General features: G+C 39.7%; 1 protein-coding gene and 1 pseudogene across 10 annotated transcripts in view; one reads left to right on the top strand and one right to left on the bottom strand.

Annotated features, from left to right (window-relative positions):
- Window positions 1-3,123: 3,123 nt before the first annotated feature.
- Window positions 3,124-3,508, top strand: LOC114234738 (40S ribosomal protein S26-like; annotated as a pseudogene).
- A 1,791-nt stretch (window positions 3,509-5,299) lies between these two features.
- Window positions 5,300-22,964, bottom strand: part of WAC (WW domain containing adaptor with coiled-coil) — a 96,963-nt gene continuing 79,298 nt past the window's right edge. For all 10 annotated transcript variants that reach the window (XM_028158873.2, XM_054716589.1, XM_054716590.1 and 7 more), the window contains 4 exons: window positions 16,655-16,776; window positions 13,612-13,798; window positions 9,520-9,647; window positions 5,300-8,316 (listed from right to left, as the gene is read on the bottom strand). In XM_028158873.2, coding sequence (XP_028014674.1) covers window positions 8,247-8,316; window positions 9,520-9,647; window positions 13,612-13,798; window positions 16,655-16,776 — 507 coding nt within the window. In that variant the 3' untranslated portion in view covers window positions 5,300-8,246. The remainder of the gene's footprint in view (window positions 8,317-9,519; window positions 9,648-13,611; window positions 13,799-16,654; window positions 16,777-22,964) is intronic.

Here is a 22,964-nt window from a genome sequence, read left to right as displayed (position 1 = left end):
CCAATACCATTTATTGAAGAGACTAATTTATGTGTTGATTTAATTGCCATAGTAAATTAAATCACTTTTATTTTCTGTGCAACAAAGCTATTGATGTTTGCATAGTAGTTATAATTAGCCCTTTTACTGAATAATAATTTTATCTTTACTTTCCAGATACATATCACTGACAATCACTACAATTTGCCCTCTTCCTATCTCATTTTTATAGCTCATTTCTTTTTCTTGTCTATCTGCATTGGCTAGTACTTCCCAGATAGGATTGAAAACAACAAAGGTGATGGTCTGAATCTGATGGTACTGATTCCAGTGTTTAGTCATTAAGGATGATATAATGTTGAGCTTCACATGACTGTCTTGTTCTCATTCCTCAGGCCTCAGATAAAGTCATATCCTCAGGGAGGCTTTTTCTAACTACATGATCTAAAATCCCTCACCCTTATACCTTTGTAGATCTCTAATTAGTGCACTTTTATTTTCTTATAGAAATTATTTCTATATTTAATGTGTATTGTGTATTTGAATTCTGAATTTTTTGTGCATTTACTTTTTGAAATTGTTTTTGCCTTCATTTAAATGTAAGCATCACAAGAGCAAGAACCTGATCTGCCCAGCACATAATACCTTTCCGATCAGTAAACATTGGACCTTCTAACTAAAAAGAGAAAAGAATGCACTTATGCTTCCTCCCCTCTTTTCACCACCTCCCATTTTATTAGACATTTCCACATTTTACTATGTTCATGTACCACATTTTCCATCATTCTGCAGTTGCATGTGTAAATTGCTTCCCAAACACCAGCAGTGCTTTTACTACCATTCTTTATCTTTTGTTTAGATTTTCTTGAGTCATTTCCTTTGAGATCTAGTGAGTGCAGTAAGTCTCTGACCCTTTCATGTTTTGGAGTCTCTGTTGTCTCTTATGTTTGAACAAGCTAGTAAGTGTATTTGAGTCATAATATATTTTCTTAGATATTTCTTAGAACTTCAGACATTTCTCCATTACCTTTTGTTAGGAAATATTGCTCAAATTGGCATACTTTTTCTCTTGCCTTGCTCTGCTAGTGAGGACAAGTTGTGCTGGTTATTTGCTTGATTGCTCTCCAGTTTATTTTTCTCCCTTTCTCAGCATTGCTGAGAATGTCACAAGCTTTCTTACTCTTTGGCTTCTGAGTATGTTCTGCCATTATAGGCAGATCCAGGAATGGGGAGGCCTGGGTTTCTCTTTACTTCAAAAAAGCATCTTAAATCAGTGAGTGGCTTTGTCTTTTACTTGGACCCATCTGTCCATGCTCCCAGTTCTCTCCTTTGTCCTTTTTTCCAGTCAGGCTTGCCTTAGTTTTACCCTCCACCAGTTTCAAATTCCCTCCTTTTGCAATAGCCAGGGTGATTTCTATTTTCTGACTGGACCCTGACAAACTCAGGGGTGATTAGTTCTAAACTACAACAAAACTTTCTATCTTCCTTCTTCTCTCCAGCCACCACCTTTCAAAGAACATAAAACAGGTTTGTGCTTCTTTCATATTTTTTATATTTGTGGAGGAATATTTTGGCTCTTTAAATACTTATGTTAAGCACTAGAGGCCCAGTGCACGAAATTTGTGCATGGGGAGAGGGGGTTGCGGGGAGTCCTTCAGCCCGGCCTGCACCCTCTCCAATCCGGGACCCCTCGGGGGATGTCCGACTGCCTCTTGCAATCTGGGACCGCTGGCTCCTAAACCGCTCACCTTCCTGCTTGCCTGATTGCCCCTAATCCCTCTGCCTGCCTGCCTGATGGCCCCTAACCACCTCTGCCTGCCTGATTGCTCCTAACAACCTCTGCCTGCCTGCCTGATTGCCCCTAACTTCTCCCTTGCTGGCCTGATCACCCCTAACTACCTTTGCCTCATCCCGCACCCAGGACCCAGGATTCCCTTCTCCGGCCTGTCGCAGGTACCTGGGACCCAGGCTTCCCTCCCTCTGGCTGGCCACAGGCACCCAGAACCCAGGCCAGCCACAGCCGCAGGGGACCATGGGCAGGTAGCTTCACCTGGGCCGTAACCGCTGGCGATGGTGCCCAGAACCGCGGGGCAGGCGGCTTGTCCCTCTCCCATGCTGCAGGAGCAGCTGCTGGTGTCCGGGACCACAGGGCAGGTGGCTTGTCCCTCTCCTGGGCCGCAGTCCCAGCCACTGGTGCCCAGGACCATGGGGTGAGCGGCTTGTCCCTCTCCCGGACCACAGGTGCAGGCGCAGCTGCTGGCACCCGGGACTGTGGGGCGGGCAGCTTGTCCCTCTCCCAGGCCGCAGGAGCAGGCACAGCCACAGCCACTGGCACCTGGGACTGCGGGGCAGGTGGCTTGTCCCTCTCCCAGGCCGCAGGAGCAGGCACAGCTGCTGGTGCCCAGGACGGCAGTGTGCGGCTTGTTCCGCTCCTGGGCCGCAGCCTGGCTGTCCCCATTCCTCTCTGCCAGTGTTGTCTGAGCTGTTACAGAGTGACCACCATTTGCATATTAGCTCTTTATTATATAGGATGGGGGATATCAGTTATCTTAACCTGCATCTATTATCAGTATTTTACATAGCATCTTTGGAATTCTTGAGCTGGTGAAACAAGTATAGAGAGATGTAGCCTGAGATTGCATTGGCATTTTAAGAATTGGAGCTCTTTAGTCAGGATTTTAAAAATAAAATTATTTTGCCCGACTGGCGTGGCTCAGTGGTTGAGCGTCAGCCTATGAACTTGGAGGTCATGGTCCGATTCCTGGTCAGGGCACATGCCTGAGTTGTGGGCTTGATCCCCAGTGTGGGGTGTGCAGGAGGCAGCCGATCAATGATTCATCACTGATGTTTCTCTGTCTCCCTTCCTCCTTGGAATAAAAATGTATATATATATAAATATTTTGGAAAATGTTAAGCTTAAATACAAAATTGAGTCATCTTACAGAGCAAATATTTAAAATGTATACTTATTACATGCAAAAATATTTTGAGTACACACTTAGTGCTGTACTCAATTTTTCTAGTTGATGGGGATATAAAATACACAAGACAAAAATTATTGTCCTTGCTTCCTGCCTTTCTCATATAAGGTAACAACCCTGAAACTACGTTAATAGGGAAAGAAAATTATTGTGGGTTTCCAAGATGACCAAGTAAAGAAGGAATAATGGTCATGCCAAAAAAGGCTGAGGCCACGTGCAGCCTATTCATTGCACCAATGCGCCTGGTGCATGCCCATTAAGAAGTTTGTCATTTGAACACAGTAGAGCCATTAGGGACATCTCCGAAGCAAGTGTCTTTGACGCCTATGTGCTTCCCAATCTATTATGTGAAACTACATTACTGTATGCGCTGTGCCATTCACAGCAACGTAGTCAGGAATCGTTCTTGTGAAGCCCGTAAGGACCAAACACCCCCACCCCGATTTAGACCTGCGGGTGCTACCCCAAGACCTCCACCAAAGCGCATGTAAGGACCTAAGTCTTTAAGGAGTGAAGAAAAGTTCTCTGGGGGAAAAATAAATGAAAATTGTACTTAAAAAAAAAAAAAGATAATTATTGTGATCCTAACATACCCCACAGACTGATATAATTGGGCAATTAACAGGCACCTTAAAACTTTTATAAAAATGTTTTTGCCTGTCAATCTTTAATCTTCACAAAAGCAGAAAATTCGCAATCTCAGCCATTTTCCATATGATGGGCACGTGCAGTACAAATGTTCTATTAGTGACACATCTTAGAACATGATTCAACAGTGTTTCCTGCCTATACTCGGTCCTAAAAATTAGTCAGAAAGGTGTGGTTGGATATCAAAGCATCATGTGAACCAAAAATATGGCATTATCAAAGCATCCTACCTTGTGAAACCAGGGCATAGTCCCTAACCCACACAATTCATCCAACACTGCCCTTCAGAAGCAGGGACAGGTCCTGCTGGTCTATCTCCCCAAGCTTATTAATCAGAAGTAGCATCTTGCTTCTTGTTGATTTACTTATAAAATGTGTTCACAGGAAGCTCTAATTATTACTGGTTCAGTTGATTAATCTTGCTTAGAGATCACATAATGTTAACAATTAAAAAAGATTTGCAGCTAGGTTTTGGTAAGCAATAGTAAAATGCAACAACTTCTTAAAAGGAAATAAAAGCTAGCTACTGTTCCTCTCTCTTAAGAGGACAAAACCAAAATTTGAAAAACTTTTCAGTCATCTTTGTAAGTTTTCTTAAATTCTGTACGTATTTAGTATTCACAATTCATTCAAGTATTTATGGAGTACTATGCATCACACTGTTCTTTGACGAAAACTACGGTGAAGGAATAGTGATGGTGTCCTTTTAGATCAGGAAAATGCCTCTTTGAGGTGATATGTGAGAAGAGACTGAATGAGTAGCAAGCTGTGCAAGTGTCAAAGAAAAGAACTTCCCAGCCAGGCAGAGAGAAAACGGAAAAACCCTGAGGTGGGGCTACAACACAAGGTAGAAACTAGTAGATGAGATTGTGGTGATGTAATTTAGGGGATTAAACATGTAAACCACAGTAGGAGCTTTGAATTTTGTCCTGAGCATTAAATTACTGGATTGTATAAAGAATGTGATTTATATTTCACTCTGGTGGCTGTGTGGAGCATAGATGTGTGTGTGTGTGGTTGTGGTGCTGAGTTAAGAGTAGAAGCGAAAAGGTAAGGAGATTGTAGCAGCGGTCTGGTTCAAAGATTATTGTAGATTGCATCGGAGTGGTAAACATGAAAAGCAGTGAGAAGCTACAGATCCACATACATTTTTAAGGCAGATCTTGTGGATCTTGATGGTTTAGATATAGGATGAGGGTGTTAGAGGGAAAAAAATAAAGGATGACTACTCCATTTGTGTCTTCAGCCAATTAATGAAAATGGGAATCCTAGAGAATAAAGTCTGAAACACAAATCGAGCTCTTTTTTAGAGATTTAGCAATGTTAAATCAAGTATCTAAACAGACTGCTGTTGAGAGCTCAAAGAAGAGATCAAGACTAAGATAACTTGAAGTTGACCTTAAAGTGGGTTTCTTAAAGTCAAGAGCCTGGATGAGATTGCCTAGGCAGACTGCATTTTAAGGCACTCCCAAAGTTCAGAAATCAAGAGGACAAATGTGTAGAGCAAATTAGAACAGGATCTAAAGAATCCCAACTTTTAAGCCAAAATATTTATTAAAATACTGCAGTTAAGAAATTATATTGCAACTGATACAACTACTATTAAAATTCTAGCAGTGATCTGATTTTTTAAAATGCAAATTATGCATTCTAAGACTTTCAAAACAGACTATTCTGAAATAACCGCACAATATAGTCAAAACATATTTATTACTTTTTAGTGTAATTTTGTACACTTCAGTACAAATACAAGATATAGCCGTATTTACAGGTATTGAAATCCGTATATTCAAACCCCATATCTAAATACAGTAGTGTTAAGTCCTGATTTAAGTCTGTAATAGTTCTGATTTGCAGAGTGACTTCCTTCACGCCCTGCCCCCACCTCTGGGGAAATAATCCCTTAAAGCTAAGGCTGTTTAAACAGAACAATAGGTTATTTTTGAAATGGGGTAACAATTCCTTCTTTGCAGTTTTAAGCACCTCCTTTCCAATATATTACAAGTGTGAAACAGACATATAAAATTAGAAGATAAAATCATTCATTTGGGCTATTAAAAGCATAATGTCTTTAAAAAAGAGCTGATGCATGGGAATTTTCAGGGTGTTAAAAATCTGGAAATATAGTCCAAGTTTTAAAATGAAAAGTTAGTTGAACTACATAGAAAAAATAGTAGGGAAGCTGGTTCTTCAGGGTAAAGACCCAGGTTCTAACATACCCACCTTCACAAAATACATTTTATAACAACATAGTTTGAATATGTCCCTTTTAAAACAAAAATTAAAACCCTGAGGTTTCCTAGGGGCTATTCATATTTCCATTCTCAAATTATTTGAATCAAGGTGCCCACGTATTCTCTGATATTATGTCTATTTTTAGAAACTGTCCCTGGTTACCTCAAGAAGGTTAGTAGCTGGACACCATGTCTGTATTAAAGTGTAATATTTAAAATAATTTTTTATAGAATAAGTGATTCAAATATTGTAAAAATAGACTACAAAAATTTTAATTTTCTGTTTAAAAATTCACCAGGAAATTTCAAATCAGGCATCTTTTATACGAGTTACCATCTAATCAGGAAACCTTTGCCTACCACAGAGCAAAGTGCTTACTTCTATCCTGGAAACATATGGGACTACATTAGTAAGGGTTCCAGCTTAACATAGTACTCTTTGGAGTTTCATTTACATGCACTAATCAAGTCCAGCAAATGTTAACAATCTCATAGGTATAAACATTTCATGATGATATAACTTATGACATTTGGTGCTTCTTACATTTTATGCTCAAGTTACAATAAAAAAAAAAATCAGTCTCCAGTATCAGATTCTAATTCCTCTTAATTATACTGGAACATTTTTGTATTTTAGAAAATATCATCCATACTATCTCTTACAGTTTACTTTTTAAATTTTATTGAAAAGTCTGAGCATTATCTTCTATACCTTAAATATGCTTAAAGCAACAAGAGCAATTTCAAAATTTAGTATCCCAGAATGTAATAACATTAAGGTCTCACATCACAAAATAAGCCCTTGGTGCTGGCAGTTCTCTGAAAGCACATGAATACATCTGCCTCGACAGGAAAAATAGGCTCTAAAATTGGATAAGATTTTGAAATTAAGATTTTTTTTCTGCATAAAGAAACCCTTGTGACTTGATATAATACTGGCAGTGTCATGCTAAGGCCAGCTGACCAATATTTTAACAGAGAAAAAAAAAGCCAAGGTAATTTTATAGTAGCAATAGTTTCTTTTTTTATTTTAATATACTTTAGGAAAACAATATACAAAGCTGAGCTTCTCCACCATTTCCAGCTAACAGTAGGAAGCTCCAATTACACAAATTTAGCGTTTTGTGATGGCTAAGAACAGCAGTCAGCACCAGACTTGAACAGTTAGCTACAACACAAACATCCTTCAAAATGAAATGTCATAATAGCAAGACAGGTAAACCAGGATTTAACAAATGACAACCACTTGGGAAGTGACTTAATCATTCTTGTTGAATTTCATATTTCATTAAATATCTTATACACATTTCCTGTTCATCTGCTTTAAACGAAACCTTCTTTAAGGACTTATTTCAATTAAGTATAAACATTCAACAAGAATAGTTCTGATAAAGAATCCCCAGGTAGTTCAAATTCTAATATGCATTTGACCAAAGGAAAAGAAAAATAACATTTTATTTGTTTTAACATGTTTATTACAACAGATACAATTCACATCTGACTAGCTTTGTTTCCTCTTTCCCCTCCCACAACCATGTTCATTGGGCCATTTCCTTACATTTGAGCAATCAATGTAATTCAGCACACACTCACGTCCAGCAGTACTTTTAGGTCCATTCCATTCTTACAGGGTGCAAATGGATTTCAATAATTTATACAAACAAGTGGGTTATGCTCAATCACTGCAATTTTAAGCTACTGTACACAGGAATGAAAAGATTATAGAAAAGTGCCATAGCAACAGTGCCTTAAGAAAGGAGAAAAAAGAGGAGCCTTAAAAAATGGATAAAATCAAATCAAGTATTTCAGAGGGAAATGGAACACATCGGAAATGAAAAAACATTTCTCTGCAAAACAAACAGAGAAGCACTGCTCTTGATCAGGTGCAAGTGTGGAAATAGTTGTTTCATGATATTTTGTACACTGCCCATATGGTTCAAAATTGTATCTCCTTAGACACACATCGCCTGGCGCTTGCACTGAATTTCTGAAAATGCAAGATTTCTGAATGATAAATTAAACCCCCCCCTCCATTTTTTTTTTCTTTTCTTAAAAAAGCTAATTTTGCAGACAGGTTTACATGTAAAAGGCTAGGTATTTAGCCACCTCAGCATTAATTAGTTTTGGATGTCTAAGCTCTGTTACACATGGCTTCCCATGGCTTCACTCTACAAAACATATTTACAACGTGAAGAATACATCTACATTAAATCTACATTTCAAGGGTTTTACATCAGTCTTGTCTCTTTCCACTGAATCAACTCTCACAGACCTCAGTCCCCTTGTCATTTCCTTTGCCCAGCTTAACGGTCCAAAGTCTACTTAAATGCAGATCAAAAATGTTAAGATTGGGCAATAGATTTACAGTTCCTGTACTCAAAACCATGTGCAATTATTCACATCTTCAGACCATGAAGGAATTCTGATTTTTTAGCTTTTCAAGTTCCTTAATTTGTTGTCTCAAAAATAGTATCCTGAAAAAAATAAGAAGGCATTAGAACTGTGTGGTCATATAAATGTTACAGAAAAACCAAACTTCTAACAACAAAATTATCTTTTAAAAAACCAGTTACTAGTTAAAACAAAATAATTAAAAACTGTTAAGTCTATAGTTAAGACAATCATTAAATATATTTTACATAAGAAAATATATTGCACAAGAATTACAAAAGTTAGAATGTTTTCTAGCTGTCAAACAATTTCTCAATAATTAATTTGAATTTAGATTGATTCAAAACATAGTGTTTACTGTATCATCACACATACACAAAGGCAGTAGATATTGAACATGAGATAAGCCTATATTGAATGTTTTCTGGACTAACATATAGTAAGTATAGTAATGATGATATAATAATTAACTAGGTGCAACAAACTAATTTTTAAAAGAATACTTTTCAATATAAATATAAATTCATAAAAATGGAGCCAAGTCAAGTCCCACAGGCATGTATATTTGAAACAAAAAAAAAAAAAACCCAAATGCCACAGCTAACCAAATTTCCGTAAACTTCATAAAATCTTTCGTATACTGGCTTGATATTTGACTGTGTATACTCTTAATAAATCGCAATAAGGAATAGTATAATTTCTTAAAAGCTAAATCATCTGTCTAGCAAGCCAAAATGAAATTAAGCTTTATGTATGTTAGAGCTCTGTTCAGAGCAATCTTAGAGTAGAAAAATCCCAGTTGATATTCAAAAACTGCCTCCACATATTTTAGAAATTGAGACATTAGATAAAAACTCAATTTTTCCAAGTTTACTATAAACCCCAACTTGGTATTTTACTAAATATGCGTGGTTTCATGAGAAGTTTAACTCTACCTTATACAGACAGGATGTGAAGCCATTTAAAGTTTGTCCTCAATTTTGTAACAGGTGTTTAAAAAAATGAGACAATAAGAGTTTAGGTGAAAACAGATATGTCATTGAACCAGCTGAAAATTATATTTCTACTGTTATTTCCAAGAATCTATTGATGATACAAGCATAATGTAAATAGTAATTTGAAATTTCAACTGAAATAAATACCCTGGGCAATAGGTAAGTCCCCTCAATTCAAGAGTGACCCTTTATAATTAGTTGCTGTCTAATTTCACTTTTTAAATAATTACTTCAGTCTGAGTTAAGATATGTAATTCTAAGAAACAAAAATTATTTCAGCAAAAAACTTACCTTTGCTCTCTCAAAGTTGCTTGAATTTCACATACTCGGACTAAAGATCTTAAATTTTTTAATTCAGTACAAATTTCTGACATATGAACACTCCCCATGTTATGGGCTTCTTCTCGCAATCTTGATGCCTATAATTACAGAAAACCACATAAAATATAAGTCACATGTAAAAAAATGAAACATTAAATTTTTGAGGAGAACTTTACACCAAGATTGCAGAATAATCATTTTCCTTTAAACCCACAGAAATGCGTGAGATTAAAAATAGTGGCAGAGTAGGAGGATGCTGCACGAATGAACAAGCTCCCAGGAACAAGCTGGAATTACAACTGAAATACGGAAAGGCTTCCTGAATAACCAATGGAAAACTCACAGGAGAGAACCCTGATACCCAAGGACCGAAGGTGGAGACTGCATAGAGAGTGGTAGGAGGGGCAGAGGCGTGAAAGGGCTGGCTAGGCATCCACAGACAGCAACTGAAGTCCCGGAGAGATATCTCAGCTGTGGGGGGGATGGCACTGAGAACTCTGGGACCTAATCCCCAAGCTGTGCTGCCCAGCAGAAAGCACCAAACTGAGGAGGGTAACCACATTACATCTAGCTATGAAAAGCAGTGGAGTTCTATCTGCCAGGGAGTGGCAGCTGAAAGTTTGGGCACCCTCTTAAAGGGCCAACCCACAAAAATTCCCTGTGGAACCACCCACCTGTGCTCCTGCAGAGGGAGGATGAAGTGGACTGCAACTGTGAGAGCAGAACCCAGGACTGGGGACTCGGGGGATAGAGCTCATAAGGCAGACACCCCAAGTTTCCTGGACTGAGTCATTCCCTCACACAGCGAAGGACATCTTTCCCACACAGACATTTGCCTTGCTGAGGGGAAGACAGTTGACACATCCTATTGGAAAACATCTTGCCCTGAGGCACTTATGAGATTAAAAGTAACAATTAGCCTCCAGGCAGAAGCAACTGCCCAGCATTATGCCCCACCCTGTTGAAAAAACTCTCGGTACACCGTTGGGCAATTGCCTGGGGGCAATTCAAGCTGAAATCCTATTAGTCTCCAGGCAGAGGCAGTCTCTAGAGCAGTGATGGCGAACCTATGACATGTGTGTCAGCACTGACACGCGTAGCCATTTCTGATGACACGCGGCCGCATGCCGAGGATGAAACATTTGCTGCTCCTGAGGATGAAACATTTGCGACTAGAATCTTGGAGTTAGTTTTTTCCTCAAAGTGACACACTACCGGAGTTATGCTCAGTTTTTTGACGAAGTTTGACACACCAAGCTCAAAAGGTTGCCCATCACGGCTCTAGAGGCTTTGAGTCTTTCCCTGATCCAATTAATCAGAAACAGCCTTTAACACTGTCCTGCATTAGAGATTGAGAGGTATAGAGGACCTACCCAATACATAGTCACAAACCCAGACAGACAACTAAAATGAGGAAACAAAGAAACAACCCCCCAAATGAAAGAACTAGCAAATTCTCTAGAAAAACATAAATGAAGATAAGAAATTTATCTGAAACAAGAGTTCAGAGTAATGATGTTAAAAATGCTCAACAGTATGGAAAAACATATAGTAACTATGAAAAAGAATAGTCTGAGATAAAGAATGTCATAACACAAATAAAGAACACACTGGAAGGAATACACTGCAGATAAGGGGAAGCTGAGGATCGAATCAGTGAATTAGAAGACAGAGTTGGAAATATCACTAAATCAGAGAACCAAAAAGAAAAAAACAATGAAAAAACAGGAGGACAGCTTAAGGGACCTGTGGGACCACATGAAACATATCAATATTAGAATAGCAGGTGTGCCAGTAGAGGCAGGAAGTGAGAAAGGAATAGAGAAGGTGTTTGAAGAAATAATGGCTGAAAACTTCCCTTACTTGGTAAAGGAAAAAGTCACACAAGTTCAGGAGGCACACAGAACCCCAAACAAGAAGTACCCAAACACGTAATTAAAGACAAAGAATCTTAAAGGCAGCAAGAGAAAAGAAAACTGTTACCTACAAAGGAGTTCCCATAAGGCTGACACCTGATTTCTCATCAGAAAGTCTACAGGCCAGAAGGGAATGGCATGAAGTCCTCAAGGTAATGGAAAGCAAGGATCTGAGACCAAACTTACTATATCCAGCAAGGCTATCATTCAAAATAGATGGTCAAATAAAGAGCTTCCCAGACAAAAAAAAAAAAAAAAAAAAGGCTAAAGGTGGTTCATCACCACCAAGTCATTATTACAAGAAATGCTAAAGAGATTGTTGTAAGGGATTCCTGGGAAGAAGAAACACAGAGAGAAACCTAGCCATACAGAATTAAAATGGCTATAAATAAGTACCTCTCAATAATAATCCTAAATGTAAATGGATTAAATGCTCCAATCAAAAGGTGTAGGGTAGCTGAATGGATAAAAAAATATGAACCAACTATATGCTGTCTCCAAGAGTCCCACCTCAAAACAAAGACACACGCAGGATGAAAGTGAAGGGATGGAAAAAAATCTTCCATGCAAATGGGGAAGAAAAAAAAAGCTGGAGTAGCAATACTCATATCCGACAAAATACTTTAAAAGCATCATGCTAAGCGAAATAAGCAAGTTGAAGAAAGATAAATATCATATGATCTCACTCATTTGTGGAATATAATGAACAACATAAACTGATGAAAAACAATAGATCCAGAGGGGGAGGGGGGGGAATTACATACTAGAATATGATAGAAGAAATCCTGTGGTTTTTTTTTTTGCAGATTTTTAATATTTCCTACAACTTTTGTGATATCATACTATATTAGTAAAGTTTTGGTAATAGTATTATACTTAAAATCCCTTTATTCTTATAATATTAATTTTATTGCATGTAACATTGTTATATTTAAAATAGTTTTGCTTGAAAAAAAAAAACCTGAAATAAATAAACAAACCCACAACATTGCTGGTGAATCTAAGGGGAAAATTATTTTCTTTAAAAAACACATGCAAAAAAAACCCAACAAAAACACACAGAAACACACACACACACACACACGCAAAATTCTCATATGGTGGAAGATACTTAGAATAGTATACCACTAGGATAGGATGACTCATGATTTGTCACCAATAAAAGATGCTGGGTCAGCCAAAGTTCAGGTATAATGCTGATAAAAGGGCCTCACTGTATTCCTGTATAATTATACACAACATACCTCTGTGAACTTAGAGGATATTTCAGATGGTCATTAATACACCTTGGGGGGGGGGGGGGGAAAGCCCTTTAAAACTAATGTCAGAGTCAAATTTAAAATAACACTCTTCTCCAAATTTATCTGATAAAAGGGAGAAGCCCATGGCAACAATAATTTCAATGCCTTAAGTGCCCTCATCCTAAAACAAAAATGTTTCTTAAATTCTAACAGCTTAGTCTAGTGGGAGAATCATAAGATTAAAACTACTAACGGGTTCTAAAACTATCAGAATGACTGGCTGAATGGAAAAAGCACACATCAATGGGGTTATTTTGGTTTAATTTATTTGGTCTTAAGGGACTCACTGATAAAATGGAAAAACTCATTATATGCACTAGTTATAGTCTTTTTTTGTTTTTTATTTTTTTAAAACCTCTTCCATTGATTTTTAGAGAGTGGAAGAGAGAGGGAAAGACAGAAATATCAGAGTGAGAGAAACATATTGATCAGTTGCCTTCTGCATGAGCTCAAACCAGGGTCCAGGCTGGGGAGGAACCTGCAACCAAGGTACATGCCATTGACCGGAATTGAACCCAGGAGCCTTTGGTCCGCAGGCTGACACTCTATCCACTGAGCCAAACCCGCTATGGCTCGTTAGCAGTTTTAAGTGGAAAAAACAAAGCACTTGGTGCACAACTAAATGCTTAGTACTTGGTAGCTACAATGATAATTATATTAAATTACTTTATGTTAAACCACCCTATAGGTAAGTATATATCAAATATTTTATAAAATAGACAACCTATTTAGAAATTAGTTGCTTTAAATATAGCAGTCCAGATCAGATTTTTTAAAAGTAGAATTTAAATTATATTTTTTAGTTATCCAAAGGTAAAACATCTACTGTAAATCATATAACATACCTGCTTTTCTGCATGATCTGCAGGCCATCCTTGAACATGTTTTATGAGATTTTCATTGAAATGTGCTGCTAGCGTAGGTGTTAATGAACATGTAGTTCGGGTAGATGAATTCTGTGGTACAACTGCTGCATTTGATGCATTACTTCCAGAAGTATGATTTGGACCAGGTGATGGACTTCTCTGGCTACTAGAAGAAAAAACAGAATTGAATGTGTAGTGTATCTAAAAGCAGTTTTTAGGTATCATAGATATTGTCTGTCGATACCTTCCATTCAAGATACCCGAATACATAAGAAAAATTTGTTATTTTAACACAGAGGCCTGGTGCACAAAATTCATACACGGGGAGGGTCCCTAGGCCTGCGCTGGCAATCAGGGCCAATCGAGGCCTTCCGGCTGCGGGCTGGGGCCTCCATCCATTCCATGCCGCCCCTTGGCGGTCAGCGCACATCATAGTGAGCGATCAAACTCCCAAAGGGACACTTTGCATACTAGCCTTTTATATATACAGACTAAAGGCCCGGTGCACGAAATTTGTGCTGGGTGGGTGGGTGTGTCCCTCAGCCCAGCCTGCACCCTCTCCAATCTGGGATCCCTCTCCAATCCAGGACTGCTGGCTCCCAACTGCTCACTTGCCTGCCTTCCTGATTGCCCCTAACTGCTTCTGCCTGCCAGCCTGATCACCCCTAACTGCCTGCCCCTGCCAGCCTGATTGCCCCTAACTGCCCTCCTCTACAGGCCTGGTCCCCCCCTAACTGCCCTTCCCTGCCAGCCTGGTCCATTGCAACTGCTCTCCCCTGCAGGCCTGGGTCCCCCCCAACTGCCCTTCCCTGCAGGTCTGGTCGCCCCCAACTTCCCTTCTCTGCTGGCCTGGTCACCCCTAACTCCCCTCCCCTGCAGGCTTGATCGCCCTTCCTTGCAAGCCTGGTCCCTCCCAACTGCCCTCCCAGGCTGGTTTGCCCTGAAGGGTGTTCCGGATCAGGGTGGAGGTTCCCTTGGGGCGTGGGGCGGCCTGGGCGAGGGGCCTGTGGTGGTTTTCAGGCCGGCCACGCCCCCAGCGACCCAAGCGGAGGCCCTGGTATCTGTGATTTTTTTATCTTCTATAATTGAAACTTTGTAGCCTTGAGCAGAGGCCAGGGCTGACCAGGGCAGGCGGGAAGCTTGGCTTCCTCCTTCGCCAGGGGGCATTCCAAGCCTCCTGCTTGCTCTAGCTCTGTGGCTGCAGCCATCTTGGTTGGGTTAATTTACATACTTGCTCTGACTGGCTGGTGGGTGTAGCAGAGTGATGGTCAATTTGCATGTTTCTCTTTTATTAGTGTAGAAGATTAACAGAATTTAAAAATTCTAAGTACATTTATATCATATATTCCTTAATACACCTTGGGGGGGGGGGGGAAGCCCTTTAAAACTAATGTCAGAGTCAAATTTAAAATAACACTCTTCTCCAAATTTGACAGCAGAACCTGATGACTTTGTATACTATAGACACTAATAAGAATGTCACCAAGAAATGGTCACATTTTTTTGTTTGTTTGCTTGTTTTGTTAATCTTCACCCAAGGATATTTTTTCCATTGATTTTTAGAGAGTGGAAAGGAGGACCAACCCTCTAACAACTGAGCAACACCAGCCATGGCTACATGGTCACATTTTAACAATTGTAGATACAATACACATCTGAATATTGTATCTTAAATACATGCAGATAAGGAGGGGAAAAAGATATATTGCTCTTGATTAACTTCAGAACAGAGTATTGAATCAGAGGGTAAAATAATGAGAAGCAAAACACAGGCATTTTATTGGATAGCAATGAATGAGTTTAGTGGCAAAATAAGACCAAAAAAAGTAACACTCTGAAATTGGTTATTTCTTTTATTTTTTAAAATTATTATTTTTTAATTGATTTCAGAGAGGAAGGAAGAGGGAGAGAAGAATGGAAACATCCATGATGAGAGAGAATCATGGATTGGCTGCCTCCTGCAAGTCCCCCACTGGGGATCAAGCCCACAACCCAGGCATGTGCCTTGACCGGAATTGAACCTGGGACCTTTCAGTTTGCAGGCCAACACTCTATCCACTGAGCCAAACCGGCTAGGGCTATTTTCTTTTAAAACTGTATAGTTTAGGCTAGAGTTTAGGGATATGGTGGTGAGAATAAAAATTTAGTCACCCACGTTGGTTATTTCCTACCTGCTTCATCAGACTTGGCTCTGAATGAATTTCAGTTATTTCCAAAAACTCAATCTCCCAAAGGATGAAGAGTTTTCATCACTGAGGATACTTAAAATAATACTGCAGCCTCTAAAGACAATTTAAAAGAAGAATTTCCCAAAAATGTTCTGAGCAATAGCAACATTGCTGGAGTAAGTACACAGCTTCCCAAGGTGATGATTTTGAAGGGGACAACTCTCATTTGGATGTGTTAAGTTCTCAACAGTTGAATTATTTTGCCACCTCATAGCAAGAAATAAAAACAGGAAAATCAATCAAATGAAAATCATTTAAAGTTGTATTTGTTCATTTAACAAAGAAAAGTGACAACACACTACAGCTCTATATGACAAGTAATCCTTATAGGAGCAGAGTTGAAGCTAAGAAAAAAGCTTGACTAACACACACCATTGGCAACAGTGGCCCAAGTTTTAGATGTGAGATTTTTGGCTTCATCAATACACTCCAATCTAAAACTGCTATGAGGTTAAAAATGATGTCTCATTTCCAACAAATAAAGTATTATATAACCATGTGCCCTCTTTGTACATGTATTTCATACTGTTACTCCTATCATATTCTACTAAGTGAAATACTAAAGAAAAGAGTCACCTTTCTCAAAATAACCCAGGCTTTACTACCCAACAATCTAATTGCTACAGATTGCCTTTGTAAATTTGGTAATACATAAAAAGAAGTTAGGTTATCCATGGATTCTTTCAAGATCAAATTCTATCACATACTAGTATACATATTTATAATATCTGAACAATGCAGTATGCCATATTAAGGAAAAAATAATGTTGTCTCAACACATAACATCAACTTACTTTGAGCGCTGAAGACTTCGAGGGGAAACAGGATCATGACCTTGTGGTTTGTCAGCAGTTACAGGCTGCTGCTGTGTGGCCGATTGTGAAACTGGTCCTTGCTTAACGACAGGAGTAGTAACCTGCAATGTCAGAATCTGGTGAGACAGACTTCTATCACAATGGCAAATAGCAGGGAAATGAAATCAAAGCAAAAGTTCTATCAATAAAACTTCCCAGTTACATTCATTCTTCAGTGCTTTTTAAGATAACAAGAGTTGTCCTAAATTGTTTCATAAGACTAGAGGCCCGGTGCACGAAATTCAAGTACTTGGGGGGGGGGGAGGGGTACCTCAGCCCAGCCTGTGCCCTCTTGTAATCAGGGAGCCCTCGGGGGATGTCCTGCATTGAGCGTTTGCCCCCTGGTGGTCAGTGCATGTCATAGCCACCAGTCGTTCTGCCGTGGGGCTGAAACCAGTTCTCTGACATCCTCCGAGGGATCCCAGATTGCAAGAGGGTGCAGGCGAGGCGAAGAGAACCCACCGGTGCACAATTAGGGCCGGGGAGGGATGTGGGAGGTTGGCCAGCCGGGAGGGACCGCGGGAGGGCTCCAGGGAGTGTCCAGCCCATCTAGCTCAGTCCTGATTGGCCAGACCCCAGCAACAAGCTAACCTACCAGTCGGAGCGTCTGCCCCCTGGTGGTCAGTGCGTAGTGAGTAGTTGAGCAGCCTTAGCATATCATTAGCATATTACACTTTGATTGGTTGAACAGTCAACTGGATGACCGGACACTTAGCATATTAGGATTTTATTATATACGATTGACATTAGCAATATAGATAATAGTCTTCCTACCTATCCTCAGGGGATATGATCCAAGACCTCCCCAATAGAGGCCTGAAAACCACAGATAGTACCAAATGCTACATATAGCAGGTCCTCAAATAACGTCATTTTGTTCAATGTCATTTCATTATAAAGTTGATAGAAACATAACTCTTGTTTTATATCAATTAGCCTACGGTAAAAGTGGTTTCATTAAATGTTACTTTGCTTAAAGTTACAGAACCAATTGACTATGTTAAGCAAGGAGTTAGTACTGTTTATACTGCTTTTTCCTATATGTGAATATCTATGATAAAGTTTAATTTATAAATCAGGTATGGTAAGAGATAAACAACAATAACTAATAATAAAATAGGACAATTATAATAATATACTCTAATTAAAGTTATGTGAATGGACTCCCTCTCTGGTAATTGAGACGGCTACTAAGTGACTAAATGGCCAGGTAATTTATACAGCATTGATATACTGGACAAAGGGATGATTTAAGTTCAGTGTCAGATAAAATGGGATAGTGAATGATTTCTTTAGGGCACTCAGAATGGGATGCAATTTAACTTATGAAGTGTTTATTCCTGGAATTTTCCATTTAATATATATTTTTAAAATATATTTTATTGATTTTTTACAGAGAAGGAGAGAGGGATAGAGAGTTAGAAACATCGATGAGAGAGAAACATCCATCAGCTGCCTCTTGCACACTCCCCACTGGGGATGTGCCCGCAACCAAGGTACATGCCCGTGACCGGAATCGAACCTGGGACCCTTCAGTCCGCAGGCCAACACTCTATCCACTGAGCCAAACCGGTTTCGGCCATTTAATATTTTTGTTTTTATTTTTTATTTATTTTAGAGAGAGAAGGAGTGGAGAGAAAAGGGTGGAGAGAGAGAAAAAGGGAGAAAGGGAAAGATGAGAGTAGAAGGGAGGGAGAGAAACGTTAGTTTGTTGTTCCACTTATTTATACACTCACTAAAGGCCCGGTGCATGAAATTCGTGCACAAGAGGGGGGGAAGGGTCCCCTCAGCCCGGCCTGTACCCTTTCCTATCCGGGACATCCCTCTCACAATCCTGGGTCACTGGCTCCTACTCACTCACCTGCCGGCCTCCTGCCTTCCTGGTCGCCCCTAACTGCACCCCCTCTGGCCTGATTGCCCCTCACTGCCTTTGCGTGCTAGCCTGATGGCCCCCAACTGCCCCCTCCCTGCCAGCTTGGTCGCTCCTAATGGCACCCCCACCAGCCTGGACACCCCTTACTACCCACCCCCCCCCCCCCCGTTGGCCTGGTCACCAACTGCATCCCCTGCTGGCCAGGTCGCCCCCAACTGCCACGCCCCCCCCCCCCCCGCTGGCCTAGTTGCCCCTCACTCCCCCCACCCTGCCAGCCTAATCACCCCCAACTGCCACCCCTGCTGGCCTAGTTGGCCTCAACTGCCCCCTCCCCAGCCTGGTCACACCTCATGGCCCTCCTGCCAGCCTGGTCTCCTGCCGGCCTGGTCGTAGGCAGCCATCTTGTGAGGGTGTGATGTTCAATTTGCATATTACCTCTTTATTATATTATTATATAGGATTGGTTGGTTCTTGTATGTGCCCTGACCAGGCATCAAACCTACAACCTTGGCATGTCAGGATGACACTCTAACCAACTGAGCTACCCAGCCAAGGCTCCATTTAATATTTTGAACAGCAGCTGACTGTGGATAATGGGGGGAGACTTAACTACTTAGTTGTATAAAGTACTGTCATTTAGGCCCCCAAATTCACATAACCCTCCAAATCTAGGTAATAATCTTAAACACCATAAAATCTAGAGGTTAAAAGATGTAGAATGAGTTTCCAAAGGTCATATAGTTAGAAGAGAGTCAAGATTTGAGACCTGAATCTAATTTCTTTGTACAATAAAATGGTCATAAAATTACCAGGTGTACTGGTTAATAATGTGGATTTTGTAATAAAAGAAAACACGATAATTTCAATAGAAACATCAAAAGTGCTTTATTCAAAGTAATGTCCATCACTAGCTACACATTTCCCCCATCTTTCAGGTAATTTGTGGATACTCTCCCAACAGAACTTTTCTTGTTTTGAGGCAAACCATTCAGAGACCCAATTTTCCACTTCTTCGTACGTTTTGAAGTGCTGCTCAGAAAGCGTGTGTGCCATCGATTGGAACAAGTGGTAATCTGAAGGAGCAAGGTCTGCTGAATATGGCAGGTGGGTTAATACTTCCCAGGCAAGACCTTTTAACGTGTCTTTAACTGTTTTTGAAGTGTGTGATGGTGCGTTATCATGAAACAAAATTACTTTGCCGTGGCTTTTGGCCCATTCTGGTCATTTTACCATCAAAGCGTGATTTAAATTGATTATTTGTTGTCGGTAGAGATCAGTACTAACCCTTTCACCTGGTTTTAGAAGCTCATAATACACCACACCTTCCTGATCCCACCAAATGCAGAGCATTGTCTTCTTTCAGAAGCGATTTGGCCTTCCTGGATCAACACATGATTTTGTGCATTTGGGATTCTCAAAATAAATCCACTTTTCATCGCCAGTCACAATTTGATGCAAAAAAGACATTCTTTTGTGCCGCTGAAGAACATTTTACTGATTACTTTTCTGTTTTCCATTTATCTTTCCTTCAGTTTATGTGGCACCCATTTTCCTTCCTTTAAAATCTTTCCTATTGCTTTTAATGATCGGAAATTGTTTGCTGAGCAACGTTTAATCTTTCTGAAAGTTGTTTTTGAGTTTGACACACATCCTCATCCAATAATGCTTGTAACTGTTGGTCTTCAAACTTTTTCGGTTGACATGGACCTTCTTTGTCTTTCACATTGAAATCATCACTTTGAAAGAGTTTAAACCAGCGTTCACAAGTATCTTGAGATGGAGCATGTTCACCATAAGCTTCCCAAAGTATATGATAACTTTTTCTTCAAAATAATGAATTAAAACTTCCCGCAAATGCTTTTTTTGGGCATGAAACTTGACATTTTTAAGCATATAAATATCTATGATGTTAACACCTTCAGAAAATTTGACATATGAAGTTTTGAAGCTTGCTATCAGTACAACAAAATAGCATACATATCAAATCGCATATATACCAACATATGTGTAACTCTATCTATTGAAAAAAAAAATCCGCATTATTAATTGGTACTTTTTGAAAAATTCTAATGTCTAGTGACATCTTAGCCACTCAGTGACGTCTTGGCCATCTTAACATCATAGCATAACACGATATAAATATTTACCATCGTGTTAGAACTGCCTAGAGTATTCAGTACAGTAACATGTTGTACAGGTTTTGTAGCCTAAGAGCTGTAGAGGATCAGAATTTGTCACCTTAAAATATGTCTATCTGGCATGAGGCTTACTTTAGGCTAATTAATTTTAAGAAACAGAAGACATGAGAGAAGCTCTGAAAACCAAGTAGACGTTACCCTTTGTAAAAGGCATTTATATTTGCAAGGCTGTCTGCCTCAGTGTACCAAGAAGAGGGGGATGACCATATGCACAGAAACAATTATCAATGCAAAAGAACTTAAATCTGCATAACAACCTTATCCTTTTACTGTGCTTTTTCTGGTAACACCCCACAACCCACTCCCCTTACGCCCAACATCATTTTTTAATCTTCAGCTGAAGATTCAAAGGTATTTAAGGTGGTGGCTTCAGACATTTTGGCATGTTACTCAATTACTCAGTTTTCCTGGGTCTTTCCCAGGTATACAGGAGGTATACATGTTATTCAACTTTTGTTAGTTTTTCTCTTATTAATCTATTTTCTATTACAGGACATCTCCGTCAAGAAGCCATAAGAATACTGGGAAAATATTTGTCCTCCCCTACAGAGCAATAGGCAATACTACAAAGCCTAGGTGTACTTGTAGGCCATACCACCTAGGTTTGTGTAGGTACATCCTCTGATGTTTGCACAACGAAATCACCTTATGACCCATCTCCAAGAACCTATTCCCATTGTTAAGTGGTGCATAACTGTACTGTTATTTCCACATCAATAAAAATAAATGTTACTATACCATATAAATACAGTTCCTTAAATTTCAACCACATATGGAGACCAAGTACAGAATGATCTAACAGAGAATGAGCTATGGCCCATACAAAATTCAACCTGAGTCAAAGAGATGTTATGCTATAGATAGACCAAGAGGTACATAGTTGCCAGTGGGGATGCATATACTCTTCATATTCAGATGCCGCTGACAGGGAAAACAGGTAATTTAAATATAAGCCCCAGCTGGCGAGGTTGTGGAGAAAAGGGTACACTAGTTCACTGCTGGTGGGAATGCAGACTGGTGCAGCCACTGTGGAAAACAGTATAGTTTCCTAAAAAAATGATAAATGGAACTTTTGTTTGACCCAGCGATTCCACTTCTGGGAATATATACTAAAAACTTCAAAACACCAATCAGAAAGAATATACGCACCCCTATGTTCATAGCGGCATTATTTACAATAGCTAAGATTTGGAAACAGCCCAAGTACCCATCTCTAGATGAATGGATAAAAAAGCTGTGGGACATTTACACTATGGAATACTATGTAGTTGTATAAAAGAGGGATCTCTTACCCTTTGGGAAAGCATGGATGGACCTGGAAAATATAATGCTAAGTAAAATAAGCCAAACTGAGAAAGACAAATATCATATGACCTCACTTATTTATGGAATCTAATGAACAAAATGAATTGACCAACAAAATAAGACCTGAAGCAGGAAGGCATGGAACAGACTGACATACCTCAATGTGGAGTTGGGGGGATGAGAAGAGATAAACCAACGAATTTATATACTTATATGTATAGCCCGTGGATATGAGCAATAGGGGGGGAGGGGTGGGTAGGGGCTGGGGCGAGGGAGGGAAGAAGGAAAATAGAAGATATCTGTAATGCTATCAACAATAAAAAATATATTTAAAAATGGAAAAAAAAAAAAAGCCCTAAATTAAGGCATAAAGTCAAATGAAGTCACTTGTGATTAAGTCACAACTTCTAGCAGTAGTTTTTCATTTGGATTTTTTTTTAATGATTAGTATTCTCCCAAACAAATCAAGATGACCCCGATACTTCTGAATATAAAAGAACTTCTTTTATAAAGAACACTAGAGGCCTAGTGCACGGATTCGTGCACCAGTGGGATCCCTCGGCCTGGCCTGCGGGAATTGGGTCAAAACCGGCTCTCTGACATTGCCAGAGGGGTCCCAGACTGCGAGAGGGCGCAGACCAGGCCAAGGGACCCCATCTGTGCATGATCGGGGCTGGGAAGGGACCAGGAGAGGGCTCCGGAGTGTGTCCGGCCCATCTTGCCCAGTCCCGATTGGCCGGACCCCAACAGCAAGCTAACCTACCATTCAGAGCATCTGCCCCCTGGTGGTCAGTGTGCATCATAGTGACTGGTCAAACAGTTGAATACTTAGCGTATTAGGCTTTTACATATATGTAGATTTTCATAAGATCTA

This window comes from Eptesicus fuscus, chromosome 5 (genome assembly GCF_027574615.1).
Source record: "Eptesicus fuscus isolate TK198812 chromosome 5, DD_ASM_mEF_20220401, whole genome shotgun sequence".
Taxonomy (NCBI): domain Eukaryota; kingdom Metazoa; phylum Chordata; class Mammalia; order Chiroptera; family Vespertilionidae; genus Eptesicus; species Eptesicus fuscus.
The sequence above is the reverse complement of the archived record's forward strand: the minus strand, read 5'-3'. Positions and strand labels throughout refer to the sequence as shown.